Source organism: Pseudophryne corroboree, chromosome 7, assembly GCF_028390025.1.
Source record: "Pseudophryne corroboree isolate aPseCor3 chromosome 7, aPseCor3.hap2, whole genome shotgun sequence".
NCBI classification, from domain to species: domain Eukaryota; kingdom Metazoa; phylum Chordata; class Amphibia; order Anura; family Myobatrachidae; genus Pseudophryne; species Pseudophryne corroboree.
The window spans coordinates 382550941-382574228 of record NC_086450.1 but is presented as its reverse complement, the minus strand read 5'-3'; the positions used below and the strand labels follow the sequence as shown (position 1 = coordinate 382574228).

At 47.1% G+C, this 23288-nt stretch overlaps 1 protein-coding gene across 1 annotated transcript in view; it reads left to right on the top strand.

Moving 5' to 3' along the window:
• The window catches only part of PDPK1 (3-phosphoinositide dependent protein kinase 1), a 215568-nt gene that overhangs the window by 134917 nt on the left and 57363 nt on the right, over window positions 1–23288 (top strand). The window contains exons 8-10 of the mRNA XM_063934575.1: window positions 19492–19560; window positions 19719–19815; window positions 22443–22616. Of these exons, the coding sequence (XP_063790645.1) occupies window positions 19492–19560; window positions 19719–19815; window positions 22443–22616 (340 nt within the window). The remainder of the gene's footprint in view (window positions 1–19491; window positions 19561–19718; window positions 19816–22442; window positions 22617–23288) is intronic.

The following is a 23288-nucleotide window of genomic DNA, read 5'->3' as shown; positions in this document are numbered from 1 at the left end:
GGGCCATGTAGACCATGGTCTCCTAAGCTATGCAAAAACTATTTGGGGAATAAACAGGGCGTTGGAGTACTAGTCTTTCATGGACTGGCCGCCACAAGCAGCAGATTTCAGCGTATATTTAGCTCTTGTGGCATGAGCTTGACAGGGAAGTCAGGGAAAATAGCTGTATGCGTCAGTCGCATCTCGTAATAACTACAGAAGTTGTGGTTACAAATGTCTCTAAGTATCTTCAAAAACTAACAAAGTGCCAATGTCTACAAATGGAGGATTCAACTTGTTGCTCTGATAGAAGTAAAAAAAAAAAACCCAGATGTGTCAGTTATTTAAAAAATAAATATAATAGCTATAGTTACAGGTGCTTTTTGAACAATACAACATCTGTTCACCAGGTTATCTGTAAAGTTGCCTATGTACACATCTGTTTTGTTGTTTTACCACACCTATTCACCAGGTTATCTGTAAATTTACCTATGTACACATCTGTTTTGTTGTTTTACCACACCTATTCACCAGGTTATCTGTAAATTTACCTATGTACACATCTGTTTTGTTGTTTTACCACACCTATTCACCAGGTTATCTGTAAATTTACCTATGCACACATCTATTTTGTTGTTTAGCTCAAACTTCTCACATATAACTGCGTGAATGGTCTCAAAACACTTACGCAAATGTAGGCAATTCTATGCAAATATTTACTGTTATCTCCAAGGTCTGACAGAAAGTCTGATATTTAAGCTGTATCCTTTAATATTGCTTTGACTTGAACTTTAGATTTAGTTGCTTCTAGGGATAATGGATCTTCTACATACAGATGCGTCCTCATACATCTATCCTCAATACGCCATACAATGTGCGATGTCTAGTGCATGTGATCCGCTAGGTCTTGTGCAACTCTGCTAACTTCGGGCATCTTTTTTTGCTGAAAACGCATCTTCGTTGCAACGTGATGTTATTAGGACGCATCAGGAGACTGTGCTGATTCATTTGTTATATGACATTTGTGTATTGTGTGCGACTGAGTCTGTATACAGAACAGAACTTGTATTGGAAAGAAGCCTCAGCTGCTAAATTGTAGCACTTTGTTTACAGATTCAAAGAGTTAGTTGCACACAATATACAAGTGTCATATATCAAATTATTCAGCAAAGTCTCCTTGTGCGTTCTAGTCCCGTTCTATTGCTACTAAGATGCATTTTTGCCAAAAAATACGCTGAGCGCTAGCAGAGTCTCACGGGACCTGGCACTCTGAGAGCGTCTGTTTGGCGCGACTGCAGCAATGATGTATGAGGACACATTTGTATTTGGCATTACTCTGAATACCTCCCTCTTATCCAGTGTCCAGGTTTGTTGTCAGCACAGACAACCTTTAGACTCTTAAGAAAGAGCCTAGGCTTTAGAATGTTATGAAAGGTCCTGTCTTCAGGAGGCTCAGACTCCATACTGACAATTATGCTCGTTATTTTTATGTGGGATAAAATGACTTGCACTGTTCAACTATATTTACTTATCCAATACATTTAAATATTTTTCCATTATTTCATAGAACTGTTTTAAAGGACTCAAACCGCATGCTTATATCACTAAATATCAGTTCAAAACTGAAACAAAAGCTATAGAACGCTTACAATGTAAGTGGGTGAGAGGACAAGGCACGCTTGTAGATCGTAATGGGGTGAGAGGACAAGGCACACTTGTAGATCGGTTATGGATACAAAATGCATTAACAAATGATGCAGACACGGGGAAAGCTTTTTGGAAAAGGTCAGATTTGGGCACCTTTTAAAAGGGCTGGTAAATTGCAGAGCAGAAATAAAACCAGCAACTTTTGTTACGTTCCTTTAAAAAGTTTTTAAATTTTTTTTTTAAAATCTGCACCTTCTTGCTCTCTCTCTATATCTATCTATCTATCTATCTATCGTTTTGTTTTTTAAATCAACACCAATTTACCCGAATTGTGTGTGTCCATAAGTCGCATGCAAAGTGGGGGTTTGCATCTGCAGGTGGAATCCTGTGCTGTGCCACCCATTTATTATATTCCGGCCGCTACAACCATCATTAGTTTGTGTACAGTACTTGTGCCAGCTCCATGCTGGGTACAAGAGATACAGCACGTCAGAATCAGAGCTTTTGACACACTCCCATGATACTCCTACGTGTCACGGTGATCAGAGCCATTGTGTTTTCACCTCCCAGTTCCCTCCCTGAAAGGCATTGTTTCATGGAAAGACAGATCCAGCTGTCTGATTCAGAATAGGACGGATATATGCAAAACTATGTAAATTCACTTCTGCACATGTGCTGTATGCATAAATTCTGCATTTGTGTACATGGTAAGAGATGCGTTTGAATCCGAATCTAGTGTATAATGTGCTCCATCTATGTTTAAGATCTCAGTGTGCCTGTTATGGATTGATAGTTATTTCTCTTACGTCCTAGAGGATGCTGGGGACTCCGTAAGGACCATGGGGTATAGACGGGCTCCGCAGGAGACATGGGCACGATAAAGAATTTTAGAATGGGTGTGCACTGGCTCCTCCCTCTATGCTCCTACTCCAGACCTCAGTTAGATCCTGTGCCCAGAGGAGACTGGGTGCATTACAGGGGAGCTCTCCTGAGTTTCTCTGAAAAAGAATTTTGTTAGGTTTTTTATTTTCAGGGAGCACTGCTGGCAACAGGCTCCCTGCATGGTGGGACTGAGGTGAGAGAAGCAGACCTACTTAAGTGATAGGCTCTGCTTCTTAGGCTACTGGACACCATTAGCTCCAGAGGGAGGGGGTCGGAACGCAGGTCTCCCCTCGCCGTTCGTCCCAGAGCCGCGCCGCCGTCCTTCTCACAGAGCCGGAAGATGGAAGCCGGGTGAGTATAAGAAGAAAGAAGACTTCTTAGGCGGCAGAAGACTTCAGATCTTTCCTGAGGTAAGCGCACAGCGGTAACGCTGCGCGCCATTGCTCCCACACACAGCACACACTAGCAGGCACTGATGGGTGCAGGGCGCAGGGGGGGCGCCCTGGGCAGCAATAAAAACCTCTAAATCTGGCATGTATAAGTTTATGGGCTGCAGAGGCAGTAATTATATAAATCCCCCGCCAGTTTTTATACTTTGAGCGGGACCGAAGCCCGCCGCTGGAGGGGGCGGAGCTTGGTCCCTCAGCACTAACCAGCGCCATTTTCTCCACAGAGATCTGCAGAGAAGCTGGCTCCCCGGTCTCTCCCCTGCTGAACACGGTGACACAGGGCTGAAAAGAGGGGGGGGGGGCACTTGTAAGGTGTAGTGAGTGTATTACACAGTAAATTATATATATAAAAGCGCTATATTATCTGGGAAATTGTTTCCAGTGTCAGTTGGCGTTGGGTGTGTGCTGGCATACTCTCTCTCTGTCTCTCCAAAGGGCCTTATTGGGGAACTGTCTCCTTATAACTATATCCCTGTGTGTGTGGGGGTGTCGGTACGAGTGTGTCGGCATGTCTGATGCGGAAGGCTCAGCTAAGGAGGAGGGGGAGCAGATGATTGTGGTGTCTCCGTCGGCAACGCTGACTCATGATTGGATGGACATGTGGAATGTTTTAAATGCAAATGTGACCTTATTACATAAGAGACTGGACAAAGCAGAGTCCAAGTTAAAAGCAGAGAGTCAATCCACAGCTTCGACTGGGTCACAGGGCCCTTCTGGGTCTCAAAAACGTCCCCTATCCCAAATAGCAGACACTGATACCGACATGGATTCTGACTCCAGTGCCGACTACGATGATGCGAGGTTACACCCAAGGGTGGCCAAAAGTATTCATTATATGATTATTGCAATAAAAGATGTTTTGCATATCACAGATGACCCCTCTGTCCCTGACACGAGGGTGCGCATGTATAAGGAAAAGAAACCTGAGGTGACCTTTCCCCCTTCTCATGAGCTGAACGAGTTATTTGAAAAAGCTTGGGAAACTCCAGACAAAAAACTGCAGATTCCCAAGAGGATTCTTATGGCATATCCTTTCCCTGCACAGGACAGGGTACGTTGGGAATCCTCACCCAGGGTGGACAAGGCTTTAACGCGCCTGTCCAAGAAGGTGGCGCTACCGTCTCCGGACACGGCAGCCCTCAAGGATCCTGCTGATCGCAGACAGGAAACTACTTTAAAATCTATTTATGCGCATACGGGTGCTTTACTCAGACCGGCTATTGCATTGGCATGGGTATGTAGTGCAGTTGCAGCTTGGAGAGATACCTTGTCAGCTGACCTTGATACCCTAGACAGGGATACCATTTTATTGACCTTAGGTCACATTAAAGACGCAGTCTTATATATGAGGGACGCTCAAAGAGACGTTGGGCTGCTAGGTTCGAGAGCCAACGCCATGGCGATTTCTGCTAGGCGAGCCCTGTGGACCCGCCAATGGACGGGTGATGCCGACTCAAAGAAGCATATGGAGGTTTTGCCATACAAAGGTGAAGTTTTATTTGGGGAAGGTCTCGCGGACCTGGTTGCCACAGCTACCGCGGGTAAATCTACCTTTCTCTAACGTCCTAGAGGATGCTGGGACTCCGTAAGGACCATGGGGAATAGACAGGCTCTGCAGGAGACATGGGCACTTTAAGAAAGACTTTGACTCTGGGTGTGCACTGGCTCCTCCCTCTATGCCCCTCCTCCAGACCTCAGTTTGATAATGTGCCCAGAGGAGATGGGTGCACTGCAGGGAGCTCTCCTGAGTTTCCTGCTAAGAAAGTATTTTAATTAGGTTTTTTATTTTCAGGGAGCACTGCTGGCAACAGACTCCCTGCATCGTGGGACTAAGGAGAGAGAAACAGCCCTACCTCTCTGAGTTTCAAGGTCCTGTTTCTTAGGCTACTGGACACCATTAGCTCCAGAGGGAGTCGGAACACAGGTCTCACCCTGGAGTTCGTCCCAGAGCCGCGCCGCCGTCCTCCTCACAGAGCCAGAAGATAGAAGCCGGGTGAGAATGAGAAGTAAGAAGACTTCAAAGGCGGCAGAAGACTTCGTGATCTTCACTGAGGTAACGCACAGCACTGCAGCTGTGCGCCATTGCTCCCATACACCTCACACACTCCGGTCACTGTAAGGGTGCAGGGGGGGCGCCCTGGGCAGTAATATAAACCTCTATTATGGCATAAACACATATATACATGTACAGCTGGGCACTGTACATGTATATAAAGAGCCCCCGCCATGTTTTTGAATAATTTGAGCGGGACAGAAGCCCGCCGCCGAGGGGGCGGGGCTTCTCCCTCAGCACTCGCCAGCGCCATTTTTCTCCACACCACAGCGCTGAGAGGAAGCTCCCCGGACTCTCCCCTGCTTACTGAGTTGACAGTGGGTTTTTCAAGAGGGGGGGGCACATAATTGGTGAAAAACGTGTTATTTCTGCGCTACTGGGGAAACATTCTGTGTTTTGCCTGGGTTATATAGCGCTGGGGTGTGTGCTGGCATACTCTCTCTCTGTCTCTCCAAAGGGCCTGGTGGGGAACTGTCTTCAGATAAGAGCTTCCCTGTGTGTGTGGGGTGTGTCGGTACGCGTGTGTCGACGTGTATGAAGTGGAAGGCTCACCTAAGGAGGAGGGGGAGTGTATGAATGTCAGATCTCCGTCGGCAGCGCCGACACCGGAATGGATGGAGATGTGGAATGTCTTGAGTGCTAGTGTATATTTATTACACAAGAGATTAGACAAGGCGGAGGCTAGGGAACAGTCAGGTAGTCAGACCATGCCTGTCCCTGTGTCACCGGGACCTTCCGGGTCTCAGAAGCGCACATTGTCCTAAATAATGGACACAGATACCGACAAGGATTCAGACTCCAGTGTCGACTATGAGGAGGCAAAATTACAGCCAAAAGTGGCTAAGGGCATTCGATATATGATTATTGCAATAAAAGATGTTTTGCATATCACAGAGGAACCCCCTGTCCCTGACAAGAGGGTACACATGTATAAAGAGAAAAAGCCTGAGGTCACTTTTCCATCCTCGTATGAGCTGAGCGAGCTGTGCGAAAAGGCTTGGGAATCTCCAGACAAGAGGCTGCAGATTCCCAAAAGGATTCTTATGGCGTATCCTTTCCCGCAAACGGATAGGATACGATGGGAGTCTTCTCCTAAGGTGGACAAGGCATTAACACGTTTATCAAAAAAGATAGCGCTGCCATCCCAAGATACGGCTACCCTCAGGGATGCTGCTGATCGAAGACAGGAGGTTACCATGAAGTCCATTTACACACATTCAGGTACAATTCTTAGACCGGCAATGGCGTCGGCCTGGGTTTGTAGTGCTGTCGCAGCCTGGACAGACTCCTTATCTACGGAATTTGAGACCCTAGATAAGGATACCATTTTAATGACCATTGGGCATATAAAAGATGCTGCGTTATATATGAGGGATGCTCAAAGAGACATTTGTTTGCTAAGTTCCAGAATAAACGCTATGTCTGTTTCTGCTAGGCGAGTCTTATGGACCCAACAGTGGACGGGTGATGCCGACTCAAAGAGGCATATGGAGTCTTTGCCTTACAAAGGTGAGGAGTTATTTGGAGAAGGCCTCTCGGACCTAGTCTCCACAGCTACGGCAGGTAAATCGAATTTTTTGCCTTATGTTCCCTCACAGCCTAAGAAAGCGCCTCATTATCAAATGCAGTCCTTTCGTTCGAATAAAAGCAAAAGAGTACGAGGATCGTCCTTTCTTGCCAGAGGTAAGGGCAGAGGAAAAAGCTGCACACAGCTAGTTCCCAGGAACAGAAGTCCTCCCCTGCCTCTGCAAAATCCACCGCATGACGCTGGGGCTTCACTGGGGGAGTCCGCTCAAGTGGGGGCACGTCTTCGACTTTTCAGCCACATCTGGGTTCATTCACAGGTGGATCCCTGGGCAATAGAAATTGTTTCTCAGGGATACAAGCTGGAATTCGAAGAGGTGCCTCCTCGCCGGTTTTTCAAATCGGCTCTACCGGCGGTTCCCTCAGAGAGGGAGTTAGTGTTGAATGCAATACAAAAATTGTATCTTCAACAGGTAGTGGTCAAGGTTCCTCTACTGCAGCAAGGAAAGGGTTATTACTCAACCCTGTTTGTGGTTCCGAAACCGGACGGTTCGGTCAGACCCATTTTGAATTTAAAATCCCTGAACCTATACTTGAGGAAGTTCAAGTTCAAGATGGAATCGCTCAGGGCGGTCATCGCCAGCCTGGAAGGGGGAGATTTTATGGTTTCCCTGGACATAAAGGATGCATACCTTTTATGTTCCAATATTTCCTCCTCATCAGGCGTTCCTGCGATTTGCTGTACAGGATTGTCATTACCAATTTCAGACGTTGCCATTTGGGCTTTCAACGGCCCCGAGGATTTTCACCAAGGTAATGGCGGAAATGATGGTGCTCCTGCGCAAGCGAGGGGTCACAATTATCCCATACTTGGACGATCTCCTCATAAAAGCGAGATCTCTGAAGAAGTTACTGGACAGCGTGTCTCTGTCTTTGAAGGTGTTACAGCAACACGGCTAGATTCTCAATATCCCGAAGTCACAGTTGGTTCCTACGACGCGTCTGACCTTCTTGGGCTTGATTCTGGACACAGACCAGAAGAAGGTTTTTCTTCCAATGGTAAAAGCTCAGGTGCTCATGACTCTGGTCAGGAACCTATTGAAGCCAAAACAGGTGTCAGTGCATCACTGCACTCGAGTCCTGGGGAAAATGGTGGCATCGTACGAAGCCATTCCCTTCGGCAGTTTCCATGCGAGGACCTTCCAATGGGACCTACTGGACAAGTGGTCCGGGTCACATCTACAAATGCATCAGTTGATCACCCTGTCCCCCAGAGCCAGGGTGTCTCTCCTGTGGTGGCTGCAGAGTGCTCACCTCCTAGAGGGTCGCAGGTTCGGCATTCAGGACTGGATCCTGGTGACCACAGACGCAAGTCTCCGAGGTTGGGGAGCAGTCACACAGGGAAGAAATTTCCAAGGTCTTTGGTCGAGTCTAGAGACTTGTCTCCACATCAACATCCTGGAGTTATGGGCCATATATAACGCCCTCCGTCAAGCGGAGGCATTACTTCGCGACAAACCAGTTCTGATTCAGTCGGACAATGTCACCGCAGTAGCTCATGTAAACCGACAAGGCGACAATAAAGAGCAGGGTGGCAATGGCGGAAGCCACCAGGATTCTTCGCTGGGCGGAAAATCATGTAAGCGCACTGTCAGCAGTGTTCATTCCGGGAGTGGACAACTGGGAAGCAGACTTTCTCAGCAGACACGACCTGCATCCGGGAGAGTGGGGACTTCATCAGGAAGTCTTCGCGCAGATCGCAAGTCCGTGGGGACTGCCCCAAATAGACATGATGGCGTCCCGTCTCAACACAAAGTTAAAAAGGTATTGCGCCAGGTCAAGAGATCCTCAGGCGATAGCTGTGGACGCCCTGGTGACACCGTGGGTGTTTCGGTCGGTCTATGTGTTTCCTCCTCTTCCTCTCATACCCAAGGTGTTGAGAATAATAAGACCGAGAAGAGTGAGAACAATCCTCATTGTTCCAGATTGGCCATGAAGGACTTGGTATCCGGATCTACAGGAATTGCTCACAGAAGATCCGTGGCCTCTTCCTCTAAGACAGGACCTGCTGCAGCAGGGGCCCTGTCTGTTCCAAGACTTACCGCGGCTGCGTTTGACGGCATGGCGGTTGAACGCCGGATCCTAGCGGAAAAAGGTATTCCGGATGAGGTCATTCCTACGCTAATAAAGGCTAGGAAGGACGTGACATCAAAACATTATCACCGAATATGGAGAAAATATGTTTGTTGGTGTGAGGCCAGGAATGCTCCTACGGAGGATTTCCATCTGGGTCGTCTCCTTCACTTCCTGCAAACTGGAGTGAATTTGGGCCTAAAATTAGGCTCCATAAAAGTTCAGATTTCGGCCTTATCTATTTTCTTTCAAAAGGAATTGGCCTCTCTACCTGAAGTACAGACTTTTGTAAAGGGAGTACTGCATATTCAGCCTCCTTTTGTACCTCCGGTGGCGCCTTGGGACCTTAACGTGGTGTTAAGTTTCCTTAAGTCACATTGGTTTGAACCACTCAAAACAGTGGAGTTGAAATATCTCACTTGAAAGGTGGTCATGTTGCTAGCCTTGGCTTCGGCTAGGCGAGTCTCGGAATTGGCGGCTTTATCACATAAAAGCCACTATCTGGTTTTTCATGTGGATAGGGCGGAATTGCGGACTCGTCCTCAATTCCTACCTAAAGTGGTTTCATCCTTTCATATGAATCAACCTATTGTTGTACCTGTGGCTACGCGTGACTTGGAGGATTCCGAGTCCCTGGATGTGGTCAGGGCTTTGAAAATTTACGTGGCCAGAACGGCTAGAGTCAGAAAAACAGAAGCACTATTTGTCCTGTATGCAGCCAACAAGGTTGGCACTCCTGCTTCAAAGCAGACTATTGCTCGCTGGATCTGTAACACGATTCAGCAGGCGCATTCTACGGCAGGATTGCCGTTAACCAAAATCGGTTAGGGCCCATTCCACTAGGAAGGTGGGCTCTTCTTGGGCGGCTGCCCGAGGGGTCTCGGCACTACAGCTGTGCCGAGCTGCTACTTGGTCGGGGTCAAACACCTTTGCAAAGTTCTATAAGTTTGATACCCTGGCTGAGGAGGACCTACTGTTTGCTCAATCGGTGCTGCAGAGTCATCCGCACTCTCCCGCCCGTTTGGGAGCTTTGGTATAATCCCCATGGTCCTTACGGAGTCCCAGCATCCTCTAGGACGTTAGAGAAAATAAGATTTTAAACCTACCGGTAAATCTTTTTCTCGTAGTCCGTAGAGGATGCTGGGCGTCCGTCCCAAGTGCGGACTACTTCTGCAAGACTTGTATATAGTTATTGCTTAAATAAGGGTTATGTTATAGTTTAATCGGTTTTGGACCAAAACTATGTTGTTTTTCATACTGTTAACTGGTTAGTTTAACACAAGTTATACGGTGTGATTGGTGTGGCTGGTATAAATCTTGCCCTTGGATTGACTAAAATCCTTTCCTCGTACTGTCCATCTCCTCTGGGCACAGTTCTCTAACTGAGGTCTGGAGGAGGGGCATAGAGGGAGAAACCAGTGCACACCCAGAGTCAAAGTCTTTCTTAAAGTGCCCATGGTCCTTACGGAGTCCCAGCATCCTCTACGGACTACAAGAAAAAGATTTACCGGTAGGTTTAAAATCTTATTTCTCTGACGTCCTAGTGGATGCTGGGCACTCCGTAAGGACCATGGGGAATAGCGGCTCCGCAGGAGTCTGGGCACATCTAAAGAAAGCTTTAGGACTACCTGGTGTGCACTGGCTCCTCCCCCTATGACCCTCCTCCAAGCCTCAGTTAGATCTCTGTGCCCGAACGAGAAGGGTGCACACTAGGGGCTCTCCTGAGCTCTTTGTGAAAGTTTTAGTTTAGGTTTATTATTTTCAGTGAGACCTGCTGGCAACAGGCTCACTGCATCGAGGGACTAAGGGGAGAAGAAGCGAACTCACCTGCTTGTAGAGTGGATTGGGCTTCTTGGCTACTGGACATTAGCTCCAGAGGGACGATCACAGGTCCAGCCTGGATGGGTCCCGGAGCCGCGCCGCCGGCCCCCTTACAGAGCCAGAAGAGCGAAGAGGTCCGGAAAATCGGCGGCAGAAGACGGTCCTGTCTTCAGATAAGGTAGCGCACAGCACCGCAGCTGTGCGCCATTGCTCTCAGCACACATCACACTCCGGTCACTGAGGGTGCAGGGCGCTGGGGGGGGCAGCGCCCTGAGACGCAATAAATCGATAAAAACCTTATATGGCTAAAATAAATGCATCACATATAGCTCCTGGGCTATATGGGTGCATTTAACCCCTGCCAGAACATACAGAAAAACGGATGATAAGGCCGCCGAGAAGGGGGCGGAGCCTATCTCCTCAGCACACTGGCGCCATTTTCCCTCACAGCTCCGTTGGAGGGAAGCTCCCTGGCTCTCCCCTGCAGTCACTACACTACAGAAAGGGGTTAAAAAAGAGAGGGGGGCACTAATTAGGCGCAGTATAAATAATACAGCAGCTATAAAGGGGAAAACACTTATATAAGGTTATCCCTGTATATATATATATAGCGCTCTGGTGTGTGCTGGCAAACTCTCCCTCTGTCTCCCCAAAGGGCTAGTGGGGTCCTGTCCTCTATCAGAGCATTCCCTGTGTGTGTGCTGTGTGTCGGTACGTTTGTGTCGACATGTATGAGGAGAAAAATTATGTGGAGACGGAGCAGAGTGTCTGTAATAGTGATGTCACCCCCTAGGGGGTCGACACCTGAGTGGATGTACTGTTGAAAATTACGTGACAGTGTCAGCTCTGTATAAAAGACAGTGGTTGACATGAGACAGCCGGCTACTCAGCTTGTGCATGTCCAGACGTCTCATGGGCCGTCAGGGGCTCTAAAGCGCCCGTTACCTCAGATGGCAAATACAGACGCCGACACGGATACTGACTCCTGTGTCGACGGTGAAGAGACAAACCGTGTTTTCCAATAGGGCCACACGTTACATGATTGAGGCAAAGGAAAATGTTTACACATTTCTGATAATATGAGTACCACCAAAAAGGGGTATTATGTTGGTGAGGAAAAACTACTTGTAGTTTTCCTGAATCTGAGAAATAAAATGAGGTGTGTGATGATGCGTGGGTTTCCCCCCGATAACAATTGATGATTTCTAAAAAGTTATTGACAGTATACCTTTTCCCGCCAGAGGTTAGGGTGCGTTGGGAAACACCCCCTAGGGGGGATAAGGCGCTCACACGCTTGTAAGAACAAGGGCTCTACCCTCTCCTGAGATGGCCGCCCTTAAGGATCCTGCTGATAGAAAGCAGGAGGGTATCCTAAAATGTATTTACACACATACTGGTGTTATACTGCGACCAGCAATCGCCTCAGCCTGGATGTGCAGTGCTGGGTTGGCGTGGTCGGATTCCCTGACTGGAAATATTGATATCCTAGATAAGGACAGTATATTATTGCCTATAGAGCAATTAAAAGATGCATTTCTATATATGCATGATGCACAGCGGAATATTTGCCGACTGGCATCAAGTATAAGTGCGTTGTCCAATTCTACCAGTAAAATGGTCAGGTGATGCGGATTCCAAACGGCATTTGGAAGTATTGCCTTAAAAAAGGGGACATTTGGGGTCGGTCTTTCAGACATGGTGGCCACGGCAACAGCTGGGATATCCACGTTTGTACCCCAGGTCGCCTCTCAAAATAAGACGCCGTATTATCAGGCGCAGTCCTGTTTGGCAAGCGGACAAAAGGGTTCCTCTTTTCTGCTCGTGACAGAGGGAGAGGAAAATGGCTGCAGTGATCAGCCAGTTCCCTGGAACAGAAACCCTTTTCCGCCTCTGCCAAGCCCTCAGTATGACGCTAGGGCTTTACAAGCTCAGGCACGGTGGGGGCCCGTTCTCAATGAATTTCAGTGCGCAGTGGGCTCACTCGCAAGTAGACCCCTGGATCCTTCAGGTAATATTTCAGGGGTACAAATTGGAATTCGAGACGTATTCCCCTCGCCGTTTCCAAAAGTCTGTTTTACCGACGTCTCCCGCTGACAGGGAGGCAGTTTTGGAAGCCATTCACATGCTGTATTCCCAGCAGGTGATAATTAAATACCCCTCCTGCAACAGGGAACGGGGTATTATTCCACACTATTGTGGTACCGAAGCCAGACGGCTCGGTGAGACCGATTTTAAAATCTAAAAGCTTTGAACACTTACATACAGAGGTTCAAATTCAAGATTGAGTCACTCAGAGCAGTGATTGCGAACCTGGAAGAAGGGGACTACATGATGTCTCGGGACATCAAGGATGCTTACCTTCATGTCAAAATTTACCCTTCTCACCAAGGGTATCTCAGGTTATGATACAGAACTGTCACTATCAGTTCAGACGCTGCCGTAGGGATGGTCCACGGCACCCCGGGTCTTTACTGAAGTAATGACCGAAATGATGATATTCCTTCGAAGGAAGGGAATTTTAGTTATCCTTTACTTGGACGATTCCCTGATAAGGGTAAGATCCAGGGAACAGTTGGAGATCGGTGTAGCACTATCTCAGGTAGTGTTGCGGCAGCACGATTGGATTCTCAATATTCCAAAATCGCAGCTGGTTCCGACGACTTGTCTTCGGTTCCTAGGGATGATCCTGGACACAGTCCAGAAAGAAGGTGTTTCTCCCGGAGGAGAAAGCCAGGGAGTTATCCGAGCTAGTCAGGAACCTCCTAAAACCGAACCAAGTCTCAGTGCATCAATGCACAAGGGTTCTGGGTAAAAATGGTGGCTTCCTACGAAGCAATCCCATTCGGCAGATTCCACGCAAGACTTTCCAGTGGAACCTACTGGACAAATGGTCCGGGTCGCATCTTTAGATGCATCAGCGGATAACCCTGTCACCAAGGACAAGGGCATCCCTCCTGTGGTGGTTGCAGAGTGCTCATCTTCTAGAGGGCCGCAGATTCAGCATTCAGGACTGGGTCCTGGTGACCACGGATGCCAGCCTGCGAGGCTGGGGAGCAGTCACACAGGGAAGGAATATCCAGGGCTTATGGTCAAGCCTGGAGACATCACTTCACATAAATATCCTGAAGCTAAGGGCCATTTACAATGCTCTAAGCTTAGCAAGACCTCTGCTTCAAGGTCAGCCGGTGTTGATCCAGTCGGACAACATTACGGCAGTCACCCACGTAAACAGACAGGGTGCCACAAGAAGCAGGAGGGCAATGGCAGAAGCTACAAGGATTCTTCGCTGGGCGAAAAACCATGTGATAGCACTGTCAGCAGTTTTCATTCCGGGAGTGGACAACTGGGAAGCAGATTTCCTCAGCACGACCTCCACCCGGGAGAGTGGGGACTTCACCCAGAAGTCTTCCACATGATTATAAACCGTTGGGAAAAACTCGACAGGTATTGCGCCAGGTCAAGGGACCCTCAGGCAATAGCTGTAGATGCTCTGGTAACACCGTGGGTGTACCAATCAGTGTATGGGTTCCCTCCTCTGCCTCTCATACCCAAGGTACTGAGATTGATAAGATGAAGAGGAGTAAGCACTATATTCGTGGCTCCGGATTGGCCAAGAAGGACTTGGTAACCGGAACTTCAAGAGATGCTCACGGAGGATCCGTGGCCTCTACCTCTAAGAAGGGACCTGCTCCAGCAAGGACCTTGTCTGTTCCAAGACTTACCGCGGCTGCGTTGACGGCATGGCGGTTGAACGCCGGATCCTGAAGGAAAAAGGCATTCCGGATGAAGTCATCCCTATCCTGATCAAAGCCAGGAAGGATGTAACCGCAAAACATTATCACCGCATTGGGCGAAAATATGTTGCGTGGTGCGAGGCCAGTAAGGCCCGACGGAGGAAATTCAACTGGATCGATTCCTACATTTCCTGCAAACAGGAGTATCTATGGGCCTGAAATTGGGGTCCATTAAGGTTCAAATTTCGGCTCTGTCAATTTTCTTCCAAAAAGAACTAGCTTCAGTCCCTGAAGTTCAGATGTTTGTTAAAGGGGTACTGCGTATACAGCCTCCTTTTGTGCCTTCAGTGGCACTTTGGGATCTCAAGGTAGTTTTTGGGTTCCAAAAGTCACATTGGTTTGACCCACTTAAATCTGTGGAGTTAAAATATCTCACACGAAAAGTGGTCATGCTGTTGGCTCTGGCCTGGGCCAGGCGCGTGTCAGAATTGGCGGCTTTATCCTGAAAAAGCCCTTATCTGATTTTCCATTCGGACAGGGCGGAATTGAGGACTCGTCCTCAGTTTCTCCCTAAGGTGGTTTCAGCGTTCACCTGAACCAAACCTATTGTGGTGCCTGCGGCTACTAGGGACTTGGAGGACTCCAAGTTGCTAGACGTTGTCAGGACCCGGAAAATATATGTTTCCAGGACGGCTGGAGTCAGGAAATCTGACTCGCTGTTTATCCTGTATGCACCCAACAAGCTGGGTGCTCCTGCTTCTAAGCAGACTATTGCTCGTTGGATTTGTAGTACAATTCAGCTTGCACATTCTGTGGCAGGCCTGCCACAGCCAAAAAATCTGTAAATGCCCACTCCACAAGGAAGGTGGGCTCATCTTGGGCAGCTGCCCGAGGGGTCTCGGCTTTACAACTTTGCCGAGCAGCTACTTGGTCAGGAGCAAATACGTTTGTAAAATTCTACAAATTTGATACCCTGGCTGAGGAGGACCGGGAGTTCTCTCACTTGGTGCTGCAGAGTCATCCGCACTCTCCCGCCCGTTTGGGAGCTTTGGTATAATCCCCATGGTCCTTACGGAGTTCCCAGCATCCACTAGGACGTCAGAGAAAATAAGAATTTACTTACCGATAATTCTATTTCTCGTAGTCCGTAGTGGATGCTGGGCGCCCATCCCAAGTGCGGATTGTCTGCAATACTGGTACATAATTATTGTTACCAAAAAAATTCGGGTTATTGCTGTAGTGAGCCATCTTTTCTAGAGGCTCCTCTATTATCATGCTGTTAACTGGGTTCAGATCACAAGTTGTACAGTGTGATTGGTGTGGCTGGTATGAGTCTTACCCGGGATTCAAAATCCTTCCTTATTGTGTACGCTCGTCCGGGCACAGTATCCTAACTGAGGCTTGGAGGAGGGTCATAGGGGGAGGAGCCAGTGCACACCAGGTAGTCCTAAAGCTTTCTTTAGATGTGCCCAGACTCCTGCGGAGCCGCTATTCCCCATGGTCCTTACGGAGTGCCCAGCATCCACTACGGACTACGAGAAATAGAATTATCGGTAAGTAAATTCTTATTTTTTTGCCTTTTGTTCCCCCACAGCAAAAGAAAACTCCACAATATCAGATGCAGTCCTTTCGGTCGCATAAGTCCAGAAGAGGTCGGGGCTCATCTTTCCTCGCCAGAGGTAAGGGTAGAGGGAAGAGAGCACCTGCTCCGGCTAGTTCCCAGGAGCCGAAGTCCTCCCCGGCTTCTACTAAATCCACCGCATGACGCTGGGGCTCCACTGAGGGAGTCCGCACCGGTGGGGGCACGTCTTCGACTCTTCAGCCATGTCTGGGTTCTGTCAGACGTGGATCCTTGGGCGATGGAAATTGTATCCCAAGGCTACAAACTGGAATTCGAAGAGGTTCCCCCTCGCCGATTTTTCAAGTCGGCCTTGCCAGCTTCTCCCCCAGAGAGGGCAGTAGTGTTAGCTGCAATTCAAAAGCTGTGTCAACAGCAAGTGATTATCAAGGTTCCCCTAGTCCAACAGGGGAAAGGGTACTATTCAACCCTGTTCGTGGTCCCGAAGCCGGATGGCTCCGTCAGACCCATTTTAAATCTAAAATCCGTAAACCTGTACTTGAATAAGTTCAAATTCAAGATGGAATCGCTCCGGGCTGTGATCTCCAGTCTGGAAGGGGGGGATTTTATGGTGTCACTCGACATAAAGGATGCATACCTTCATGTCCCCATATATTCTCCTCATCAGGCGTACCTGAGATTCGCTGTACAGGACTGTTATTACCAGTTTCAGACGTTGCCATTTGGGCTTTCCACGGCTCCGAGGATTTTCACCAAGGTGATGGCGGAGATGATGGTGCTCCTGCGCAGGCAGGGAGTCACAATTATCCCGTACTTGGACGATCTCCTGATAAAAGCGAGATCAAGAGATAAATTGCAGAGGAGCATGTCGCTCTCCCTGAGACTGCTACAACAACACGGTTGGATTCTCAATCTGCTAAAGTCACAATTGATTCCAACGACTCGACTATCATTCCTAGGCATGATTCTAGACACGGATCAGAAGAGGGTTTTTCTCCCGATAGAAAAAGCCCGGGACCTACAGAACATGGTCAGTGACCTGCTAAAACCAAAAAGAGTGTCTGTTCATCAATGCACTCGTGTTCTGGGGAAAATGGTGGCAGCCTACGAGGCCATCCCCTTCGGCAGGTTTCATGCAAGGACTTTTCAGTGGGACCTGGACAAGTGGTCCGGGTCCCATCTACAAATACATCAGAAGATAAGCCTGTCCCCCAGGGCCAGGGTGTCTCTCCTGTCGTGGCTGCAAAGTGCTCACCTTCTAGTGGGTCGCAGGTTCGGCATTCTGGTGACCACGGACGCGAGCCTCCGAGGATGGGGAGCAGTCACACAAGGAAGAAATTTTCAGGGGCTATGGTCAAGCCAGGAGGCTTGTCTACACATCAATGTACTGGAGTTGAGGGCCATATACAACGGCCTAAGACAAGCGGAGAATCTTCTTTGCGACCTACCGGTTCTGATTCATTCAGACAACGTCACAGCCGTGGCTCATGTAAACCGCCAAGGCGGGACAAGGAGCAGTGTGGCAATGGCGGAAGCCACCAGGATTCTTCGCTGGGCGGAAAATCACGTAAGCGCTCTGTCAGCGGTCTTCATTCCGGGAGTGGACAACTGGGAAGCAGACTTCCTCAGCAGACACGATCTCCATCCAGGAGAGTGGGGACTTCATCAAGAAGTTTTTACAGAAATAACAAGTCTTTGGGGAATTCCTCACATAGACATGATGGCGTCCCGCCTCGACAAGAAGCTTTGGAGGTATTGTGCCAGGTCAAGGGACCCTCAGGCAGTAGCGGTGGACGCCCTGGTGACACCATGGGTGTTTCAGTCGGTCTATGTATTCCCCCCTCTTCCTCTCCTCTCAAAAATATTGAGAATCATAAGACAACAAAGAGTGAAAACCATACTCATTGTTCCAGATTGGCCTCGAAGAGCCTGGTATTCAGATCTTCAGGAGATGCTCACAGAAGATCCGTGGCCTCTTCCTCTCAGGAAGGACCTGTTGCAACAGGGGCCCTGCGTGTTCCAAGACTTACCGCGGTTACGTTTGACGGCATGGCGGTTGAACGTCGAATCCTAGCTGGGAAAGGTATTCCGAAGGAAGTCATCCCTACTCTGATAAAGGCTAGGAAGGAGGTGACGGCGAAACATTATCACCGTATCTGGAGGAAGTATGTATCTTGGTGTGAAGCCATGAAGGCTCCTACGGAAGATTTCCATCTGGGCTGTTTTCTCCACTTTCTACAGACAGGAGTGGATATGGGCCTAAAATTAGGCTCCATTAAGGTACAGATTTCGGCCCTGTCTATTTTCTTTCAGAAGGAATTGGCTTCTCTCCTGGAAGTCCAGACTTTTGTAAAGGGACCTTAACGTGGTGTTACGGTTCCTGAAGTCTCACTGGTTTGAACCTCTTCAAACGGTTGAATTAAAATTTCTCACTTGGAAGGTGGTCATGTTGTTGGCCTTGGCATCTGCAAGGCGGGTGTCTGAATTGGCGGCCTTGTCTCACAAGAGCCCCTATTTGATTTTCCATGTGGATAGGGCAGAGTTGAGGACTCGTCCTCAATTTTTGCCTAAGGTGGTTTCTTCATTTCATATGAACCAACCTATTGTGGTGCCTGTGGCTACGGATGACTTGGAGGATTCCACGTCCCTGGATGTAGTCAGGGCCTTAAAAATCTATGTAGCCAGGACGGCTCGGGTTAGGAAAACAGAAGCACTGTTTGTCCTGTATGCAGCCAACAAAGTTGGCGCTCCTGCTTCGAAGCAGACTATTGCTCGCTGGATCTGTAACACGATTCAGCGGGCTCATTGTACGGCAGGATTGCCGTTACAAAATTCGGTAAAGGCCCATTCCACTAGGAAGGTGGGCTCTTCTTGGGCGGCTGCCCGAGGCGTCTCGGCTTTACAGCTTTGCCGAGAAGCTACCTGGTCGGGTTCAAACACTTTTGCAAAGTTCTATAAGTTTGATACCCTGGCTGATGAGGACCTTGCGTTTGCTCAGTCGGTGCTGCAGAGTCGTCCGCACTCTCCCGCCCGGTCTGGAGCTTTGGTATAAACCCCATGGTCCTTACGGAGTCACCAGCATCCTCTAGGACGTAAGAGAAAATAAGATTTTAAACCTACCGGTAAACCTTTTTCTCCTAGTCCGTAGAGGATGCTGGGCGCCCGTCCCAGTGCGGACAAAATCTGCAAGGCTTGTATATAGTTGTTGCTTACATAAGGGTTATGTTACAGTTGAGATCAGTCTTTAGCTGATACTGTTATTGTTCATACTGTTTACTGGTTGCGTATATTCCAGGTTATACGGTGTGGATGGTGTGGGCTGGCATGAATCTTGCCCTTAGATTAACAAAATCCTTTCCTCGTATTGTCCATCTCCTCTGGGCACAGTTTCTCTAACTGAGGTCTGGAGGAGGGGCATAGAGGGAGGAGCCAGTGCACACCCATTCTAAAATTCTTTATAGTGCCCATGTCTCCTGCGGAGCCCGTCTATACCCCATGGTCCTTACGGAGTCCCCAGTATCCTCTACGGACCAGGAGAAAAAGATTTACCTGTAGGTTTAAAATCTTATTTTTTCTATTAAACTGCGTAATCAAATGATCAGCAAATTCTAAATGTACACCATGTTTTAGAAAGTGATTTTTGTTAACTGATATAGTGCATGCATGTTATTTTCTCTTTTTCTTTTTCAGTTCGGACCTTTGGGCTCTGGGCTGTATTATCTATCAATTGGTAGCTGGATTACCACCTTTCAGAGCTGGGTAAGAGTTTACCATGACACTTTAAAATAATGGGAGAAATGATTAATTCCTTTTACACATTTGATCCTAGCATCTGTCACAGTGTTGTCACAGTTTGTGTGTGGGGATGTGGGTTGTTTGCTGTCTTGTTTACATTGTATATTTATTCTTTCTTGCAGAAACGAATATCTTATATTTCAAAAGATAATCAAGCTGGAGTATGACTTCCCAGAGAAATTCTTCCCTAGAGCTAAAGACCTTGTAGAAAAACTTCTGGTATTTTTTTGTTTTATTTATCTTTAAGAATACACATTATTTGATTGGGTTGGGTATGCGTTACCGCCGCTGGGTGTCCTGGCGGTCAGCATACCTACCACGGGATCCCGGCAGGGGGGGCAAGTGTAAAAAGCCCCTTTCGGGCTCGCTGCGCTCGCCATGCTGCGGGCTCGGAGGCGAGCTGTGCTCGCCACAGGTTCTATTCCCACTCTATGGGTGTCGTGGACACCCACAAGTGGGAGGTTCCGGTATGAATGGTCGACCATGTTATGGTCGACAGTCATTAGGTCGACCACTATTGGTCGACATTGACATGGTCGACATGGACACATGGTCGACACATGAAAATGGTCGCCACATGAAAGGTCGACATATGAAAAGGTTGACATGAGTTTTGTAACTTTTTTTGGTGTCGTTTTTTGCGTAAAGTGACTGGGATCCCCAATTAGTGCACCGCGTCCCCTCGCATGGCTCGCTTCGCTCGCCATGCTTCGGGCATGGTGCCTTCGCTCCGCTACCGCTTCGCTCGGCACACTTTACCGTTCCAATCGTAGTCCATGTGGATCGTAAAGTATGGAAAAGTTCCCCAAAAGAAAAAAAAGTTAAAAAACTCATGTCGACCTTTTCATGTGTCGACCTTTCATGTGTCAACCATTTTCATGTGTCGACCATGTGTCCATGTCGACCATGTCAATGTCGACCAAAAGTGGTCGACCTAATGACTGTCGACCATGTGAACGGATACCCAAGTGGGAATAGTCCCTGCTAGTCGGCATTTAAAGGGGTGCAGGATTTAGCTGTCGGTAATGTCACCGGCGGTCACATAACTACATCCCATTTGATTGGGTAATATATTTAAATGGATCAATATATAAGTTAATGCCATCTTTTGAACTGTGTAATGGAATTACCAGTGTTGGAGATTTATGTAATCATGTACATCTCACGTTTCTGTCAAACACTACAGACTTTGGTCTGTGGATTTGACCTGGAAAATTTACAGTAGCAAACATATTAAGTGCTATACACAGCGCACTTTGCATTTAATGTTATGCTATAATTTTCATGGACGCACCAGAAAACATCAGTCTGCAAAAGCTGCTGCTTTGTAACTCTAGCCCTATGTGTCATTCCAGTGACTGTATCACCAAGATTTTTATTCATTGTACCCAGCATCTGACAAATAATGATCCAAACTTTCCCAAAACAACCCATAATCCCATTCTGGTATACCATAAATCTCAGACGGTGACTGCAGTTGCCCAGTGTTGCTGTCATTAGCCACTCTTTCAGATGCAGCCGCAAGCCCAAGTGATCTGGTTGCTGGAACCGAACACCTTTTAAATGTATCTGAAAGTTTTTATATTACACCCATACATTTAATCAAAATACAAGGTTTTCCAAGTGGTACAAGAAATGCCGTCCCTTGAGTATACTAGAATGTATTATCAATGGAATGCAGATATTTTTTGTGCAACTTGACAAACCTTGTAGTTTTTTGGGGTTTTTTTAATCTAGGATAGGTCATCCCATTGTTTGATCTGGTCCTTGTAGCTCAATATACATTAAAATTCACTGTAAATATCAGACAGTGCACGGGCAGTACTATTAATCCATAAAAAAAAAAAATCCTGCAGAAATCTGTAACTGCTAATACCGATATAAGGCTGTATCCAATTAGCTGCAGTAATTTACCGCAGGTAATGGATTCATCCGGGGCTATCCAATTAGCCCCAATACGTGGCACTTATTGGGGATTATGCTTCAGGTTCCTAAGAAACCCGAAGCATAACCTGCGATAAGCAGCCATCGGAGCCGCAATAACACGTGGGATCGAGAACTTATTCTGGATCCCATGTGTTATCCCACGATCACAAGTTCTTTTTTCAGCCAGTAAAAACAGCCTTTAATTGAATAGCGTGATAATGACCATCCGTGCTATCAGGCCATTTATATCAGCCTATCATTGCAAATTGGCTTTTCTCCCAGTGCAACATAGAAAAAAATGTTACTCTGCATGTTTTACATTTGTTGCATATTGAAGACCCTGTCTATATGATATATAACAATATACAAGCAATAGAAACACTATTGCTTGTATATTGTTATATATCATATAGATAGTCATCTTTCAGAGTGAACAAGAACAGTTTACAAATATATGTCCTCATCCCTTTTTGCCATAAACATCTGAAAATAAGAAAAAGTAAAACATTTTGTTGAATATAGAACCGATCAGGCACCAATTTTTACATTGTGGTTTTATTCATGTTTTGGATATGGACATTGTTTTAGGAGTATTTGTGAATTGATCTTTTGTTTAGCAACAACTGTGGTACAATGTACAAAATATTCTTTTATACCTCTAGCAGTACTAGCTTGTACCGGGATCCAGTCGGGATCCCAGCAGTTGAAATACCGTCACTGGAATCCCGACACTGCTCGAAAGGCCAGCGTCGGTTTTCTGAATGTGATCAGCTCCAAACCGCTTGTACCTATTTTTTTTATCCATAAATACAATCTGGTGTTTTATGTTTGAGTGTCTCTTTTTACAATCAGACCTGAACACTTTTCCATTACAGTAAAATCATTTTGTGAATATTCTCTTTCACTTGCCTTGTAAATAGGTCCTAGACCCTATTAAACGATTAGGCTGTGAAGAAATGGGGGGCTTTAGTCCCCTCAAGGCCCATTCATTCTTTGATGGCATCACGTGGAAAGACCTCCACCTCCAGACTCCTCCAAAACTCACAGCATATTTACCAGCAATGGCTGAAGATGACGAAGAATTCTATGGAAATGTAAGTTACCGTGAGCTTTATTTGTTTTACTTTGTGCCATATTTTAGGGTAGCACACTAGGAACCAGGTGACCAGTAAAATGTTTCATTCTTTGGATCCATCCTATGGTTCTTATGTCCCCACACCTCTCCTGATTCTTTGGTAAAGAATATAGGATCGCAAATAGGATAAGGATTTCAGCATACAGCATGTTTGTTTAGAGTCTGGTCTTGGTGTTTGCACCTGTTTGGGTTTTTCAAGACCATTTACTTTCCCATTACTCTGTGAAGATGGAATGGTGGCAGACATACTCCCGTGTACCCTCCTCTGCAGACACTTACATCTGGTCAGTAAAGCTTGCTATCCTCATGGGTGTGCTCCCCTCCTCTGCAGATGCTTACATCTAACAAGAGTGTTGAGGGGATCCAAACCTGTATTATTACGGTAGGCCCTTCATCTGTCGATAACACTGAGGCCTACAATCCTATGCACTACAGGTCACTCATAAATATTGCTTGTAGCACAACTCTATTTTAGAAAAAGTGCTGCTTATTTAGCATGAATATCTATGTGCATAATTAGTATTTAAAAAAAAAAAACAAAACCCAAATAGTTAAACCAAATTTTATAGTCTGGAAATTGGCTCCTCTTTACAAGGCTATAAATGCAGACTTTTCTAAGCATAGCACCCGA